Genomic DNA, 19,221 nt, shown 5'->3' with positions numbered 1-19,221 from the left:
TATCTAATAGAAGAAACTAAGACCAATCCTTAATAGACTGCATTTGAGTCCCTATTTTGCCACTTATAGTAGGTAATTCGCAGCATGTTACTTAGTCTTTCTTTGCTGTACAATTTTAATTCGTTTAGAGAATCCTAATGAGATAGGGTGGGTGTGAGTATCAGATGAGTTAATACTTGTAAAATGCTACAATGGTACCTGACACATTGTAAGTGCATAAGTAAGTGTTAGCTGCTTTAATTATAATTATTATTATTTATTATTTAGTGAAAATCTGTCAAAGAGGAATTCTATGTAAAAAATAATTGGATTGATTTGGCCATTGTTAAAAGAGGAGCTTAGGCTCTACCCAATAGTTTTTATAAATAGTGAAAGTTTCATGTTAAATGTGAGGAATTCAAATGTATTATTTGGACCAACCTAGACATGCAAATTGAACTTGGCCATAAATTAAATGGGTGGAGCCTGTAGCTCTCTGAACATGTTGTTTCTTAATAAGTTTAATTCATGTTGCAGCAAGGATTCTTTACTCCTTGTTCAGGAAGTACCCGTAGATTAGGAGCAAAGATGACAGGCAGATGAGAGGTTTATTTTTTCCATGTGGCCATGTCAGCGAGATGGAATTGGTTGAAGTCACTGCAAGATAGAACTAAATGGGGCTTAATCATCCTTTGCCTCCCGTAGCGGGTAGAGTTTGGCCACGGGGAGAAACCAAAGGATGGAACCAGACCAGGAGGTATGTCACAGAGAGCAGCAAGGCCAAAAAGTGGTATGTTTATGTCTTTTTGGTGTGGGGGAAAGAGAGGAGTTGAGATTTATGAGTAATGAGAAAGGGCTGTGTATTCACTTTCATTAATTCTACTTCTAATACTTTGGAACATATTCTTATGAGTAGATGAGACAAAGAAAAAAAGAAGATAGTATAAACACATAGGGAAGGAAAAGAAATCAAGGACTTTGATTATCCACAAAAGTAGGTAGCCCCTAATAAAATAAGAGTTAATTGTAGTTTGAAAATCAAAGAATGTTGTTAGGGTAATATAAATTAACATCTTTTATTGGTTTGCACATTTACAGATTCTTAGAAACCAAGATATGTGTGTGTGTACACTTAATAGTTGGTATTTTCACGCTGGTGAGGAATTTGAGTAAAATATGTGATAAATGAAGAAGATTTTTATTTGATTTTTTAAATTTTTATTTTACATATTTCTTAAGATTAAGGCCAGATACATGATACAGGTAGAAAAACCCATTGGTTTTAAAGGTGCTATGAATTTTGCAGGATGTGCATTTTGTAGTCTTTTCCTATAAACTTTCTTTGGAAGAGAAAAAGATCCAAAGAAAGTGTGGCTACTTTACAATGTGGAAAATTGAGTGGTGTTGTGCTTATGGGATTTAGGGGGCAAAAGCTGCTAAAAACGCCTTTGCATGAGCTCATCTGGCCTCCCCACTAAAGGGGTCCTTTTGGCAGTGTGTTCTAACCGACTGCTGCTCAGCAAGAGTCCAGCACCTGGTTTGAATTAGATTTCCTTTGCCAAATATTTCATAATCAAAACCTGTAGGAAAAATTCTCCCAGACTTTATATTTTTTAATGTCTGACATGGGATTAGCAATCAAACTGAATATGGTAGAATCCACCCTGTCACTTTGCCCATGCTGCCTTACTTGGATCATATGGGGAATAATTTTGAAACTTAACTCTTGCTGAGATAACTCATGTTTAATTGGCATGTTGGTTCTATAGGAATCAGCTGAGTGAGGCAGTTCTCAAAGCACACTTCATGGACCTCTGAGGATCCCCTCTTCAGGGGGTCTTTGAGTTCCAAACTATTTTCTTAGTAATACTAAGATGTTACTTGCTTTTTCCCTGTTGACATTTGTACTGAGGGTTGGTAAAATTGCTGGTGCCTTAGCATGAATCAAGGTAGTTGATTCCATACCAAACTGTATGGACTTGCGGGGGGTGGTGGGGGTGGGGATGCCACTTTCACCTCAAAATGTCTTTGTTGGAGCAGTAAAAACTTAGTTTTATTTCATCTTAACCCTTGAGTACTCATCTTCTTAATATTCTATAAGATGAGGTGGGAAGTACTCAAAAAAGCACTTCGGCTGCATACTGAAGTATGATGGTTGTCTCAAAAACACATGTGTGGTTGACTTGCTAGTTGAACTAGCTGTGATTTTTTGTGGACCACCATTTTTTACTTGAAAAAACAACTTGTGGAGAGAGGCTGGGAAGATGGTGGCGTAGAAGGACCCTAAGCTCACCTCATCCCACAGAAACATACAACTGGATAATACATCAGCATAAATAATCCAGAAAACTCCCAAAGGCTGGCAGAACAAACACAACTAAAGGCAGAGAAGAGATTGCATTGAAGAGGGTAGGAAGGGCAGAGACATGGTCGGGAAAGCTAGTTATTATTAAGCTGGATATATAGAGATTAGCAAAAAATGCAAAACAATGCCACTCTTCACATTAATTTTTTAATGCCTTTAGTTACAGGCGCAGCCACAGGGCAAGAAACAGACTATCACATCAGGAAGCCTGCACAGGGAAGACAAATCCCCGTAACATTTGCCTTTGAAAGGGAGAGGGGCTGAATTTCCTGAGTTCTTACAGCCAGTGGGACTTAAAGCCTAAAATTGTAAAAATCAGTGGGCTCAGCTCTGGAGAGCCCCAAGGGCGTTAGGAAGCTGAGTCCCCACCCTTTAAAGAGACAGCACAAGAAACCGCCCAAGGAGCTCCAGTGTAGAAGCAGCAGTTTAAAAAACAGCACTGTTGGGTGCCTGTGTGGCTCAGTCGGTTAAGGTTAAGATTCAGCGTTTGCCTTTGGCTCAGGTCATGATCCCAGCATCCTGGGCTCAGAGGGGAGTTTGCTTCTCCCTCTGCCTCTCCCCCCATCCCCCCCACCCCCCCTTGTGTTCCCTCTCACTCACTCTCTTTCTCTCAAATAAATAAAATCTTTTTAAAAAATCACTCTCAGACAATGTTTTTCATATAGGACTTTTGAAAATTTGGATGAGGATTGTACCTTAAAGAGCAATAAATAAAATGGCTTGTTCTTAAAAAAAAAAAAAAAAAAAGGCTTGTTCTTAGCTTCGTTGTAGGCCATATAATATTTTTCTAAAAAATTTGCTGGTTCCATCCTTCACTCCTCTAATGGTAATTTGAGCAAAAGGACTTTTTTATTTTTTAAGATTTTATTTATTTGTCAGAATGCACAAGCAGGGGGGAGCAGCAGAGGAGGAGAGGGAGAAGCAGGCTCCCCACTGAGCAAGGAGCCAGATGTGGGGCTCCATCCCAGGACCCTGGGATCATGACCTGAGCCAGAGGCAGATGCTTAACCGACTGAGCCACCCAGGCATACCGAGCAAAAGGACTTCTAAGGGCAAATGGATGCTCCTTTACATTTCCTTTAGTTGTCAGAAAGCAACTATTGGTTCAGTTAAAAGGCAACAGTGTGTCTTTCAAGAAAAAGGTAATTTCTTCTAATCTACCAACTGGTTTAGCCAAGTTAATCACATTAGTTCTCAACCCTGTATATGCACTAGAATTACCTGGTGCATAGCTTTAAAAAATTACTTATGTCTGGCTCAGATCCTCAAAAATTCAGATTTAACTGGTCTAGGGTGGGGCCCAGGCAATCTTATTCTTATTAATAAAAACTTATCCAGATGATTCAAATGTATAGCCAGTTGAAAAGCACTAAACTAGTCGTCTGCCAACTTTCTGGTCTGAGGACCTTTATATATTCTTAAAAATTAATGAAAACACAAAATTGCTTTTCCTTATCTGGGTTATACTGATTGATATTTACTATAATTAGAAATTAAAACTGAGAAATTTAAAAAATATTAATTTAAAAATAAAAGTAAAAAAACCTATCGTGTCTCAATATTAATAACTTATTTGTATTAAAATAATATTTTCCCAAACAAGAAAAAATTAATGTGAAGAGTGGCATTGTTTTGTATTTTTTGCTGATCTCTCTATATCTAGCTTAATAAAAGATTGATGAATTCTATCTCCTGTGTTCTTTTTTTTTGAAGATTTATTAATTTAAAGAGCAAGAGAGAGCATGGGGGAGGGACAGAGGGAGAGAGAGACAAGCAGACTCCCAGCGGAGCACGGAGCCCAGCGCGGGGCTCAGTCCCACAACCCTGAGATCATGACCTGAGCCAAAATCGAGAGTCCAGTGCTCAACTGACTGAGCCATCCAGGCACCCCTTTGCTGTTATTTTTTTAGCAGCTTTACTGAGATGACTCATATACCATACAATTCACCCATTCAAAGTATAGTATTTAATGGTTTTTAGTATGTTCCCAGAGTTGTGTGACCATCACTATAATCAATATTAGGACACTTTCATCACCCTAAAAAGGAAATCCTTACCCATTGGCAGTCACTTCTCGTTTTCCCCTCCACCAGCCCTTAGGAACCAGGAATCTAATTCTGTCTCTATAGATTTGCCTGTTCTGGACATTTCATATAAATGGAATCATATGTAGCCTTTTACGTCTGGTTTCTTTCCCATAGCATACTGTTTTCAAGGTTGATCCATATTGTAGCATGTGTCTCAGTTTCATTTCTTTTTATGGCTGAATAATCTTCCATTGTATGGATATACCACATTTATCAGTTGATGGCCATTTGGCTTATTTACACTTTTTGACTCTTACAAATAATGCTGCTGTAATATTCATATACAAGTTTGTATGTGAACATATGTTGGTTTGGGGGCATATATAGCTAGGAATAGATTGCTGGATCATATGGAGCTCTATGTTTAACATTTTTTTGAGAAAGTACCAGACTGTTTAATATAGGCACTATATCATTTGAAATTCTCACCAGCCCGGTGTGAGTTTTCCATTTTCTCTCCATCCTCATATTTGTTTGTTTTTTTAACTTTATTTTTTTTAAAGATTTTATTTATTTATTTGACAGAGATAGAGCAGGAGAGCATAGGCAGGGGGCACAGCAGAGGGAGAGGGAGAAGCAGGCTTCCCGCGGAGCAGGGAGCCTGACATGGGGCTCGATCCCAGGACCCCTGGGATCATGACCTGAGCTGAAGGCAGACACCTAACTGACTGAGCCACCCAGGCACCCCCACATCCTCATGGTTTTAAGTTTTATTTCCCTAATAGCTAATGATGTTGAGCATCTTTTCATGTACTTACTGGCCATTTGTGTATTTTCTTTGGAGCAGTATCTATTCAAATCCTTGATCCTCTAATTGGGTTGCCTTTTTATTATTGAATTGTAAGAGTTCTTTATATATTCTATAGACAAATACCTTATCAAATATATGATTTGCAAATATTTTTCCTGTTCTGTGAGTTGTCTTTTCACTTTCTTGACAGTGTCATTGGAAGCACAGAAGTTTTTAATTTTGATGAAGTCCAATTTATCAGTCTTCTCTTGCATTTTTGTTTTATATCTAAGAAGGCTTTCCCTAATCCAAGGTCACAAAAATTTACTCCTGTGTGCTCTTCTAAAAGTTTTATAGTTTTAAGGGGCGCCTGGGTGGCTCAGTCAGTTAAGCGGCTGCCTTTGGCTCAGGTCATGATCCCAGGGTCCTGGGATTGAGCCCTGCATCGGGCTCCCTGCTCAGCGGGAAGCCTGCCACTTCCCCTGCTTGTGCTCTCTCTCTCTCTCTCTGTGTCAAATAAATAAATAAAAAATATTTTTTAAAAAAGTTGTATAGTTTTAGCTCTCACACTCATTCTTTTATCCATAAAGAGTCAATTTTTGTATAGTGTGGAGTAGTGATCAAATATTATTCTTTTGCTTGGGAATATTCAGTTATCACAGTACCATTTGTTAAAAAGACTATTCTTGGGTGCCTGGGTGGCTCAGTCGTTAAGCGTCTGCCTTCGGCTCAGGTCGTGATCCCAGAGTCCTGGGATCGAGCTCCGCATCAGGCTCCCTGCTTGGCGGGAAGCCTGCTTCTCCCTCTCACACTCCCCTTGCTTGTGTTCCCTCTCTCGCTGCCTCTCTCTCTGTCAAATAAATAAATAAAATCTTTAAAAAAATAAAAAAATAAAAAAAATAAAAAGACTATTCTTTCTCCATTAAACTCTCTTGGCAAAAATCAATTGATCATAACTGTGAGGGTTTTTTTCTGGGCTCTCAATTTTATACCTTTGTGGTAAGTTTTAAGTGTGAATCCTCCAACTTTGTTGTTTTTCAAAATGATTTCAGTGATTGTGAGTCCCTTGCATTTTCACATGGATGTTAAGATCAGCTTGTCAATTTCTCGGAAAAAAAAAAAAGATGAAATTTGGTAGAGATTGCCTTGAATCTGTAGATCAATTTAGGGAATTTTGCCATCTTAAAAATACTGTCTTCTGGTCCATGATACAGGGTATCTTTTTATTTACTTAGGTCTTTAATTTATTTCAGCAATGTTTTGTAGTTTTCTTAGTATAAGTTTTATACTTCTTTTGCTAAATTTATTCCTAAGTATTTTTTCATTTTGATCTATTGCAAATGGATTTTTTTTCTTAATTTCCTTTTTAGATTCTTCGCTCCTACTATATACAGTCAATACATTGATTTTTTTGGGGGGGAGGGGCAGAGGGAGAGGGAGAGAGAGAATCTTAAGCAGGCTTTATGCTCAGCATGGAGCCCAAGGCGGGGCTCCATCTCACGACCCTGAGATCATGACCTGAGCCGAAATCAAGAGTCAGACACTTAACCAAATGAGCTACCCAGGTGCCCCAATACATTGATTTTTATATCTTGATCTGCATTCTTGCTTGACTCGTTTATTAGTCTAGTAGGTTTTTAGTGGATTCCTTAGGACTTCTATGTACAAGATCATGTCATCTTCAAATAAAAGGTAGTTGTACTACTTTCTTTTCTGGGTACCTTTTATTTCATTTTCTGGCCTAATTGCTCTGGCTAAAATCTCCAGTACAATATTAAATAGAAGTGGCATAAACAGACATCCTTGTCTTTTTCCTGATCTTAAGGGGAAAGCATTCAGTCTTTTACCATTAAGCATGATGTTAGCTATGGGTTTTTCATAGATACCTTTATCAGGTTGAAGAAGTTCCCTTCTCTTCCATGTTTGTAAGAGATGTTTTCCTCATGAAAGGGTATAGAATTTGTCAAATGCTTTTTCCATGTCTAATACAATGATCATGTGGGTTTGTCCTTTACCTGTTTATATGGTGTATTACCATATTAATTTTTGGATGTTCAACCTTGCACTTTTATTTATTTTTATTTATTTTTTTAAAGATTTTATTTATTTATTTGAGAGAGAGAGAGAGTGAGAGAGCATGAGAGGGGAGAGGGTCAGAGGGAGAAGCAGACTCCCTGCCAAGCAGGGAGCCCGATGTGGGACTCGATCCTGGGACTCCGGGATCATGACCTGAGCTGAAGGCAGTCGCTTAACCAACTGAGCCACCCAGGCGCCCCCAACCTTGCACTTTTAGGATGAGTCCTATTTGGTCATACTAGATTCAGTTTACTAATATTTTGATGAGGATTTTTGTGTCTTACACTCATAAGTGATATTGGTCCGTAGTTTTCTTTTTTTTTGAGATGTCTTTTGTTTTGGTTTTAGGGTATTACTGGCATCATAGAATGAGTTAGGAAGTATTCCCACTTCTGCTTTTTTGAAGAATTTATGAAGAATTGGCATTAATTATTTTTTGTAATAATTGGTGGAATTCACCAGCAAACCATCTGGGCTTCAGATTTTCTTTGTGGGAAGCTTTTCACTGTTAGTTGAAGGGATTTTTTTTTTTTAAAGATTTTATTTATTTATTTGACAGAGAGAGACACAGTGAGAGAGGGAACACAAGGAGGGAGGAGTGAGAGAGGGAGAAGCAGGCTTCCCACTGAGCAGGGAGCTGGATGTGGGACTCGATCCCAGGACCCTGGGACCATGACCCGAGCCGAAGGCAGGCGCTTAATGACTGAGCCACTCAGGCGCCCCAGTTGAAGGGATTTTTGAAATATATTTTGTTGGGCACCTGGGTGGCTCAGTCATTAAGCGTCTACCTTCGGCTTGGGTCATGGTCCCAGGGTCCTGGGATTGAGTCCCACATCGGGCTCCCTGCTCAGCGGGAAGCCTGCTTCTCCCTTTCCCACTCCCCCTGCTTGTGTTCCCTCTCTCGCTGTGTCTCTGTCTGTCAAATAAATAAAATCTTAAAATATATATATATATATTTTGTTAACACTACTTTCAGAGACAGTATTCTGCTCTTTTCCTATGAAAATAGTTTTTAGTTCATGAATGTTATATTTCTTTTCTTTGTCCTTGAAACTCTATTCTTAGGACCATCTCATGGGGCAGAGTATATACAGTGTATAATAGAAACTCTAAGGTTTTTTGCTAATTGTTTCTCAGTGGTTTTTCTCTTCTGTACTTTGTGTCATTGCTGTCTCATACTTGATTTGAACCTTTTCCCCAAAATGATTAATTCAAGCTCTCATTTTGTTACATCTAAAAATATTTCAGGAGCATCACTACCTACCCCCCCCACATGAGTTGGAACTCACTTTTCAAAGTAAAAAGATGGCACATCATTTTTGTTTTGTTAATATAGTTACATCTCAAGTGAATGGGAGTCAAAAGTTGTAGTCAAGTAGTTCCAAAGGTTAGGAAATCAGTTTTCACTGGCTATTTACTTTAGGAACAGAAATTAATATGTTTCATTCTTTTTTTTTTTTTAAGATTGTATTTTTAAGGGCATCTGGGTGGCTCAGTCAGTTGGGTGTCTGCCTTCAGCTCAGGTCATGATCCCGGGGTCCTGGGATCGAGCCTCACGGCGGGCCCTCTGCTCAGTGGGGAGCCTGCTTCTCCCTCTCTTGCTGCCTGCCACTCCCCTGCTTATGCTCTCTCTCTGTCAAAAAAATAAATAAAATCTTAAAAAAAAAAAAAGATTTTATTTTTAAGTAATCTCTACACCCAGCAGGGGACTTAAACTTACATCCCTGAGGTCGAATCACATGCTCTACTGACTGAGCCAGCCAAGCACCCCAGTTATGTCTCATTTTTATCATAATTTTCACAGCCTAAAAATAAAAGCTTTTAGAACAGATTAGACTTGCAAATCCCCAGGTACAACATTTATCAGAAATAATGGTCCCTTCTCCAGTCAATCAGGAGTTAAATGAAGTGTTCATGTGAGCATTTCATTAAAACCCTGAGATGCACAGTCGCTGATATGACTTACTGGCTTCAACTTACCATTGTACTTTCTGTTTCTAAGAGTTGGTCTGTAGGTAGCTAATATTAGTAGAGTCAGGCAGTATTTGTCTTTTTGTGACTGGCTTATTTCACTTAGTATAATGTCTAAAAGGTTCATGTGTGTTGGCATGTATAACAAGATTTCCTTCTTTTTAAGACTGAATAATAATTTGTTGAATGTATATACCATATTTTCTTTAGTCATTCATTCTGCCAGTAGACATTTAAGTTGCTTCTACCTCTTGGCTATTGTGGATAATGCTGCTATGAACATAGATGTAAAATATCTCAAGAATTTAATTTCAATTCTTTGGGATATATACTAAGAAGTGAGTCTTTTGCCCTTTTTCTCCCCCCATCTTTTAACTGGGTTTTTTGTTTTCTTATTGTTGAGTTTTAAGAGTTCTTTGTATATTTTGGATATTAGTCCTTTATCAAATATGTGTTTTTCATATATTTTCTCCTATTCTGTGGCTTGTCTTTTCATTCTTTTACAGTGTCTTTCAAAGCAGAAGTTTTTAACTTAGAAAGTACAACTTACCAATTTTTTTTCCATGAATCATGCTTTTGGTGTTGTATCTTTTTAGATTACCTCAATTTTTTCTTACGATGTCTTCTGAAGTTTTATACTTTTGCATTTTACATTTAGATCTAAGATCCATTTGAGTTTTTTTTTTGTTTTTTTTTTTTACAGAGAGAGACAGTCAGAGAGGGAACACAAGCAGGCAGAGTAGGAGAGGGAGAAGCAGGCTCCCGCTGAGCAGAGAGCCCGATGCGGGGCCCGATCCCAGGACCCCGGGATCATGACCTGAGCCGAAGGCAGACGCCTAACGACTGAGCCACCCAGGCGCCCCATTTGAGTTACTTTTTGCGGAAAGTGTAAGGTCTTCCAAAAGAAAGCACCAGGCCTGGATGGGTTCATTGGTGAATTCTACCAAACATTTAAGGAAGAAATTCCCTACAGTCTCTTTCAGAGGATAGAAGCCTTTCTAACTCATTCTGTGAGGCTAGCATTACCCTAATACCAACACCAGACAAAGACATTATAAGAAAACTGTAGACCAATATCTCTTATGAATATATATGCAAAGTCCTCAACAAAATATTAGCAAATCAAATCCAAAAAAGTATAAAAAGAATTATACACCATGAGCAAGTGGGATCGATCCCAGATATGCAAGGCTGGTTCAATATTCGAAAATCAGTTAATGTAATCCATCCCATCAACAAGCTCAACAAGAAAAATCATATGAATCTATCAAGAGATGCAGAAAAGTCATTTGAGAAAATCCAACACCCGTTCATGATTAAAAAAAGTAAACTAGGAATAGAGGGGAACATTCTCAACTTGATAAAGACGATCTACAAAAAATCTATTGCCAGTATCATGCTTAATAGTGACAAACACGAAGCTTTCCCATTGAGATCAGGAATAAGGCAAGGATGTCCTGTCCCCTCTTGCCACTCCTTTTCAACATCATACCAGCAATCCTTGCTAATGCACTAAGTTAAGAAAAGGAAGTAAAAGGTATACAGATAAGTGATTGCTAGGAGGAGGGGGAGGGGATGAATAAGCAGAGCAAAGAGGATTTTTAGGGCATTGAAAATACTCTGTATATTATAATGATGGATATATGTCGTTACACATTTGTCCAAACCTATACAATGTACAACACCAAGAGTGACCCCTAAAGTAAACTATGGACTTCAGGTGATTATGATGTGTCAGTGTAGGCTCATTCTTGGTAGAAAAAAAAAAGTACCATCTAGTGAGTGATGTTGATAGTAAGGGAGGCTGTTCATATGTGGGGGCTTAACACTTCCTAATCAAAATTGAACCTTTTTTTTTTTTTTTGACATGCACAGCCTTTTCAGAGCATAAAAAGGCCAATGGAAAATTTGGCCTTAGCTCATCCAGCACAGTGTTCTGCCTGTGACTCAAGGGGTCATTTTGTGGGAAAACAGAATGGTATATACTTCAAAGACTATAAAATTGTTTTGAAACGTACTTTTCCAAAAACTACAGATGGCTTTTATAACTCTCTGCTTATTTATCAGCATAAATTGCTGACATTTTCCTATACCAGTACATTAATTACTTTTGATCTTTGCCCTCTTTGTGGTCCTAGGTTGGTTCATTCTGGCTCCGGATGTCGATCACCCTCACTTGGATCTGACCTTACCTTTGCTACCAGAACAGGCTCTCGGCAGGGCATTGAGATGCATCTCTTCAGGGTGGAGACACATCGGGATCTGTCAACCTGGACCAGGATACTTGTTCAGGGTTGCCATGCTGCTGCTGAGCTAATTAAGGAAGTCTCTCTAGGTATAGATCCTGACATACCATTTCTTTTTTATTTATTTATTTATTTATTTATTTATTTATTTATTTGACAGAGAGATAGAGAGCACAAGTAGGCAGAGAGGCAGGCAGAGGGAGAAGGGGAAGCAGACTCTTCACTGAGCAGGGAGCCTGATGCGGGGCTTGATCCCAGGAGTCCGGGATCATGACCTGAGCCGAAGGCAGCCGCTTAACCGACTGAGCCACCCAGGTGCCCCCTGACATACCATTTCTAATAGTAATTACATGGAAATGTTATATTTTGTTTTGAAGTAAAAACCAGGGACGTCTGCGTGGCTGAGTTGGTTGAGCATCCAACTCTTGATTTCAGCTCAGGTCATGATCACGGGGTCCTGAGATCGAGACCCACGTTGGGCTCTGCGCTGGGTGTGGAGACTGCTTGGGATTCTCCCTCTCCCTCTTCCTCTGTCCCTCCCACTTATGCCCTCTCTCTCTCTCAAATAAATAAATAAATCTTAATAAAAAGGGGCACCTGGGTGGCTCATTCGGTTGAGCATCTGCCTTCCACTCAGGTCACGATCCCTGGGTCCTGGGATCGAGCCATGCATTGAACTCCCTGCTCGGCAGTGAGTCTGCTTCTCCCTCTCTCTCTGCCTGCCACTCCCCTTGCTTATTCTCTCTCTTTCTGTGTCAAATGAATAAATAAAATATGTTTTTTTAAATCTTTTTTTTTTTTTAAAGATTTTATTTATTTGAAGAGACACAGCGAGAGAGGGAACAGAAGCAGGGGGAGTGGGAGAGGGAGAAGCAGGCTTCCCGTGGAGCAGGGAGCCTGGTGTGGGGCTCAATGCCAGGACCCTGGGATCATGACCCGAGCCAAAGGCAGACGCTTAATGACTGAGCCACCCAGGAGCCTGTTTTTTACATCTTAAAAAAAATAATAAAGTGAAAACCGTTATCGTATGGGCCAGACTCAAAAATATTCTTTTTTTTTTTTTTTTTTAAGATTTTAGTTATTTGACACAGAGAGAGACACAGCGAGAGAGGGAACACAAGCAGGGGAAGTGGGAGAGGGAGAAGAAGGCTTCCTGCAGAGCAGGGAGCCTGATGCGGGGCTCGATCCGAGGACCCTGGGATCATACCTGAGCCGAAGACAGATGCTTAACGACTGAGCCACCCAGGCGCCCCCAGGCTCAAAAATATTCTAAAATATGGCAGCTTAAAATGATCATGATGGAAGAACCTGGTTTTTCTGTTTCAGTAGTAAAGTTTTCCTAAGCCTTGTATATGGCTGCATCCTAACATCCTATGTACAGCATGGCAGTTTTGTTGTTCATCATTTTAATCTGTATGTGATAGTATAAGGACTCATTTACTAAGTACTAGATGCACTAACCCTCTAGTTCAGAAGATTTAGAGTCTAAGATGTGGAGAGACACTCTTAAAATGTGGGCATCTGGCAAGGCTTATGGCTATAGAAAAATAAGAATAATTTTGAGTAGGAATTTGTTTTCAAAAGTTTGAAAATGTGTGCCCAGGACTTACTGAATGAAATAAGCATCTAAAGAAGCCTGGTGGTGTGTTTTCATTGTTGAAGCGCCCTCTTGTGGCTAGTCTATATGGGCTTCATTTGTATATGTTTGTGTGTATGTACATGTATATATATGTATAGATATTTCCAGATTGCTTTTCATCTTAACAAGAACAAAGAATAGTCAAAATGAAGGCACAGAGTTTCTAATATGATTTGAATGAATTTTATTATCTTGGTTCCAAGTCAGTTTACTTTTGTTTCTGTTTTCTATGTATTTTATTTTATAAACAGTTTTATAGAATTTTATAAAAAGAGAAAATGTTTAAAGAGCAGAGTGTCTTACAATTTACCTTTCTTTCCGTTGCTTCTGGAAAGTGAGGGATCTCCATGGCTTTAGAACTGCATAGGCAGCATTTCCGTGGGTCATCTTCTAACACTGGCAGAGGGACAGTGTTTTAAATGTTGTCAAAATGACATAATTCTTCAATTCTTTAGTAATTGCTTGATATTTTCCTTACAACCACAGTGATGATTCAAGCAGTGACACCAATGACTAGTAAGACCCCACCTTGGATTTCTACCAAAGCCACCGTATCCACACTGTCTTTCTCACTTGTGTGTTTCCCTCCCATTTTCTTTATGAAGTGATTGGTGACCACATTAAGGGCTGTGGGGCTCTGGTTTTAGTCTTGGCCACAGAATGTGCTTTCAGGGTTGTGTCCTCAATGTGAAGGTCTGCAGTGCCCTGTGTTCCTTTGGGGAGCCCAGGAACATTCATTAGGCCCTTTACTGGCATCTGGGATCACCATATCTTCTTTAAGAATCCAAAGAGAAGGGCACCTCGTGGCTCAGATGGTTAAGCGTCTGCCTTCAGCTCAGATCTTGATCCCAGGGTCCTGGGATCAAGCCCCCATCGGGCTCCCTGCTCAGCAGGGAGTCTGCTTCTCCCTCTCCCACTGCCCCTCCCCCCTGTTTGTGCATGCTCTCTCTCTCAAATAAATAAATAAAATCTTTAAAAAAAAAAAAAAGAATCCACAGAGATATGTTTCCCAAAACAAAGAATGCAACTTAGATTTTTAACATTTTTTAGTTTCATGTTGCTGCTTTGGTGTCTGGCAGCTAAACTTCTGGCAGGAAACAAAAATCTGTCCAGTCCCTGGCTCACAGTTGTTTAAATACAGATGGCTTGAGGAGAGAGAGAGAGAGAATAAGGATTGGTTGGGTCCTTATACTTTAAAATAGACAAAAGAAACATTTTTTGGTAATTTTGAACTTTTTAATTCTCATTTACAGCTATATTTTAATATTACCTTGATAGTACTTTCATTTCCACAATTCATGTCAACTGATGTACTTACTAATCACTTACTGTGTATTTAGAACTCTGCCACATGTGTTAAACTGGCTGAAGGTAAACTGCTTTGATGAGAGCCAGAATTCCTTTAAAATGTGTTTGTGTGTGTGTGTGCGCGCGCACGCACCTAATCTATTATGTCTTTTTTTTTTTTAAGATTTTATTTATTTGTTTGACAGAGAAAGATACAGTGAGAGAGGGGACACAAGCAGGGGGGGAGCGGGAGAGGGAGAAGCAGGCCTCCTGCTGAGCAGGGAGCCCGATGCGGGGCTCGATCCCAGGACCCTGGGATCATGACCTGAGCCAAAGGCAGGCGCTTAACAACTGAGCCACCCAGGCGCCCCTATTATGTCTTAATATATGTATGCTTAATGTGCATATCCACATTCGCATATATACACACATTCATACATAAGCAAGCATGTCCTTCAGACGCATGTTACCACTTTGTGTTAAATTATTGGGAGATACAGAAAGGTTACTATAGTTATGGGGGCGCCTGGGTAGCTCAGTTGTTTAAGCAACTGCCTTTGGCTCAGGTCATGATCCCAGGCTGCATTGGGCTCCCTGCTCAGTGGGGAGCCTGCTTCTCCCTCTCCTGCTCCCCTGCTTATTCTCTCTCTCTCTAATAAATAAATAAAATCTTTAAAAATAATAAAATAAAACTACAATTATGGCACATTGTACTACCTATTCAGATATCCATGGCCTAAAGAATGTTAGGAAGTTGACAAGAAGAAATCATTTAAGCTCTGTTTCTTTCTCTTACGTGTTTTGGTTGTGGTTTACTCATTTATTTATTTTTTGTATAGTTTAATCATTTAGAAAAATTTCAGTGACTACCTGTAAGATTTTGCTAGTGAATGCAATACATGAACTTCATAATGTTCATTTAGTTTTAAAGTTTTATTAGATTACAGTAGAATTGATCTGTGATCCTTCCAGTACACAAGGACTTTTTCCTTTTAGCAAATATGAACCTCAAGATCACTAGGCAGAGAATGCAGTTAATTCCCTTTGGTATATAAAACCATTTTCCATTTGTTACAGGAATTCAAAATATGAAAATACATATATGTATATAATTGAACTTTAATAAGTATGCTTTTAAAGGCTAATTTCATCATACCAATTACCCAAACTATTACAATTTTTAAATCAAACAAGAACTTTATGAAGATACTTCGTGTTTCTGTAGTTTTGATGTTATAAAGGCTAAGAAGTAGTAGATATAGGAGGAGTTGCATTAGTAAATATGTAGAAAATCTGCAAGAGGAGAAGAAAAATGAACATTTTAAAGTATTTATACTGTTAACATACATGACGAGTTTGCTTTTACCATGTTCTCAATTTTGTAAAATTCTCTTGAGTTTTTATTCATCTACTGGACAAATATGGATTGAGTATATACTCTGTACTGTTGCTGGCTGTACTGAAATAGGTACAGTAGACATAGCCCCTGCCTTTGAAGTAGGAAGGACAGAAGCAGAAAGAATAATGAGTACTTATCAGGGTTGTTACAAGTCATAAGTTGAATGCATGTTTCCTCTGATCCTAACACACACACTTCTTTTTTTTTTTTAAAGATTTTATTTATTTGACAGAGAGAGACACAGCGAGAGAGGGAACACAAGCAGGGGGAGTGGGAGAGGGAGAAGCAGGCTCCCCGCCGAGCAGGGAGCCCGATGCGGGGCTCGATCCCAGGACCCTGAGACCATGACCTGAGCCGAAGGCAGACGCCCAACGACCGAGCCACCCAGGCACCCCTAACACACACACTTCTAAGCCAAGTTTTATTACCTCTATTTTTAAGATGAAAGAACTGGGGTTAATGTGGCGAGGGCTTGAATTGGGTCTTTTCTGACTCCAAAACCAGTGCCTTAGGCCCCTGATTTTCCCCCTCTAAATGACTCATTCTTATGCCCAGATTAAACTCCTAGAAGACATGTATACAGTATCAGTTTCTCTTAATTCATTAAATCAACAAATATTTATTGAGTGTTTTATTACTTACAAGTGCTGTGCTTTGTAATGAGAGAAATAAAAATGAATAAGACCTACTTTATGCCTTTGAGCAAATACCTATAAGAAAGGAACATAGTACCATGTTCTTTGTAACCCTGGGCATGATCAGCCCATTGATTATACTTGATAGACTGGCATTTTTTTATGTGTAGGAACAGAGAATGTAGCTCTAGCCTTTCTCTGAGAGAGTCCTTGGCAGTCAGGCCAGGTTGAACCTACAAAGCTCAGTCCCTTCTGGGTTTTTCTGGAAGACCCAGAGGAGCCCAAGGTGGCACAGTCCTGCAGCTACTGAAGGAAAGGTCTTGCTGGAAATATTGCAACCCTCCAGAGCCCTCATACCAAGTAACTTTCCCCAGAGCAGCAGAAACAGGATTTGCCACAGAGCATTTCTTTGACATTAGGATCTTTGTCCTTCAGGATACACTGGTAATCTCCAGTAGTCTCTCATTTAAAAAGATACAAAGTAAAAAAAAATTAAAAATTTAAAAATAAAATAAATAAAAAGACACAAAGTAGAAACCATGGGATATATTTACCAGCATTTATCTTGATGTAACACAATAAATTTACTAATGAGCCTTTTTTCCTCTTGGCTTTATTAAGTTTTTTTACTACTGGAAAGGTGCTTAGAAAGTTATCTTTTTTTTTTTTAAGATTTTATTTATTTATTTGACAGAGAGAGAGCGAGCACAAGCAGGGGTTGCTGCAGGCAGAGGGAGAGGGAGAAGCAGACTCCCTGCTGAGCAGGGAGCCCGACGTGGGACTCGATCCCAGGACCCTGGGATCAGGACCTGAGCTGAAGGCAGCCGCTTAGCTGAATGAGCCACCCAGGCGCCCCTAGAAAGTTTTCTTTAACATATGTCATTGTACTCAGCAATATCCCATAGTTTGAAAAAGCCAGTGTCTCCCCAACTTAGCAGATTGTGAGGTAGTAGCCAGAGCACTTGAAGGAAAACTAGGCGGGTGGGGACCGTAAGCATCATGGAAACCATAGGAAGAAGGAAAGGAATGGCCAGTAGGGTTAAATGTATCAGTTAGGATGGTTTAGGCTGAAATTAACAGAAAATCCCCTCTAAAACTAGATTAAACATTGAAGAAATGTATTATCTACATAAAAGAAAGAGCAAGAATAAAAGGTGAGGGGACGCCTGGGTGGCTCAGTTGGTTAAGCTTCTGCCTTCCGCTCAGGTCACGATCTCAGGGTCCTGGAATCGAGTCCCGCATCGGGCTCTCTGCTCAGCGGGAGGCCTGCTTCTCCCTCTGCCTGCCGCTGCCCTGCTTGTGCTCTCTCTCTCTCTGACCAAATAAATAAATAAAATCTTAAAAAAAAAAGAATAAAAGGTGAGGGGTGGTCTTCCCTTCCCAACTGTATTTCTTTTTAATCTGAGTGAGCCACTTTAGTTCATGTGTATACTTTGGACCAGCAACAGTCACCAGGGGAAAGCCGTGCTCTGATTGGCTCATGGTATATCTACCCTTGAAGTTGAGATCACCTTCTTTGAAACACATGAGGAAAGAGTGTAGAAACTTGAATAAAATTGGGGTTTGGCTGTAAAGGAAGAATGGAGAAATAGAAACTGGGTAGACAGCTGACAATGAGTACTTAACAAGTATCAAGATAAGAGCTAAAGAAGCTAGTTGGATTCAGCAACATGGAGATAATTATTGGTGCCCTTGGGGAAAGATGCTCAGTGGTGTGATGGCTGTGGCCGACTGTAGAGGGCTGAGGATTGAATGGGAAATAAAATATGGATAAACTGACTAAAGACAGCTCCTTTTAAAAAAAGAAAGAGGGGGGCTCCTGGCTGGCTCGGTCGGTAGAGATCAACTCCTGATCTCTGGGTTATAAGTTTGAGCCCCACATTGCGTGTAGAGAGTACTTAAAAATAAAATCTTTTAAAAAAGAGAGAGAGATGGGGCGCCTGGGTGGCTTAGTCATTAAGCGTCTGCCTTCGGCTCAGGTCATGATCCCGGGGTCCTGGGATCGAGCCCCGTGTGAGGCTCCTTGCTCAACGAGAAGCCTGCTTCTCCTCCCTCTCCCACTCCCCCTGCTTGTGTTCCCTCTCTCACTGTGTCTCTCTGTCAAATAAATAAATAAAATCTTTTAAAAAAGAGAGAGAGAGAGGGAAGGTGAGGAATTGAGTAATGGCACTTCTTCTAATAAGGAGAGATTTGAACATCTAAAAACATTAATGGGGGAGATCTAGTTTAAAGGGAAATGTTGAGGGGCACCTGGGTGGCTTAGTCAGTTGCTCGTCTGATTTGTTTTTAAGATTTTATTTATTTGAAAGAGAAAGAGTGCACACATAAGTTGGGAGTGGCAGAGGGAGAGGGAGAAGCCGACTTCCCTCTGAGCAGGGAGCCCAACACAGGGCTCCATCCCAGGACCCTGAGATCATGACCTGAGCCAAAGGCAGATGTTTAACTGACTGAGCCCCAAGCGCCCTGAGCGTCTGACTCTCGATTTCGGCTCAGGTCGTGATATGGGTCGTGAGATCGAACCCTATGATGGGTTCCATGCTGGGTGTGGGTCTGCTTAAGATTCTCTCTCTCTCCCTCTCCCTCTGCCCCTTCTCCCCCACATGAACCCAGACTCTCTCTAAAAAGAAAGAAAGAAAGAATGAAAGAAAGAAAAAATAATTGAGTGTAATAATTAAACCTTAAACATGAAGTCAGAGAATTTTATAATGCAGATTATTAATGATACAGGGATATTCTTCTCAGAGAACTTTGTTCAGAATGATTGAGTTTGGATGAGAGTACATGTGGTAAACTGGAGATTCCTTGTT

General features: G+C 39.8%; 1 protein-coding gene across 1 annotated transcript in view; it reads left to right on the top strand.

The window, feature by feature from the left end:
- The window catches only part of SNTB2 (syntrophin beta 2), a 110,098-nt gene that overhangs the window by 77,946 nt on the left and 12,931 nt on the right, over positions 1 to 19,221 (top strand). The window contains exon 5 of the mRNA XM_081806427.1: positions 11,347 to 11,543. Coding sequence (XP_081662553.1) covers positions 11,347 to 11,543 — 197 coding nt within the window. The remainder of the gene's footprint in view (positions 1 to 11,346; positions 11,544 to 19,221) is intronic.

The sequence above is a fragment of the Leptonychotes weddellii genome, chromosome 16 (genome assembly GCF_054177405.1).
Source record: "Leptonychotes weddellii isolate Sample4059 chromosome 16, ASM5417740v2, whole genome shotgun sequence".
In the NCBI taxonomy this organism is placed as follows: Eukaryota; Metazoa; Chordata; class Mammalia; order Carnivora; family Phocidae; genus Leptonychotes; species Leptonychotes weddellii.
This window is presented reverse-complemented; position numbering and strand designations above follow the sequence as displayed.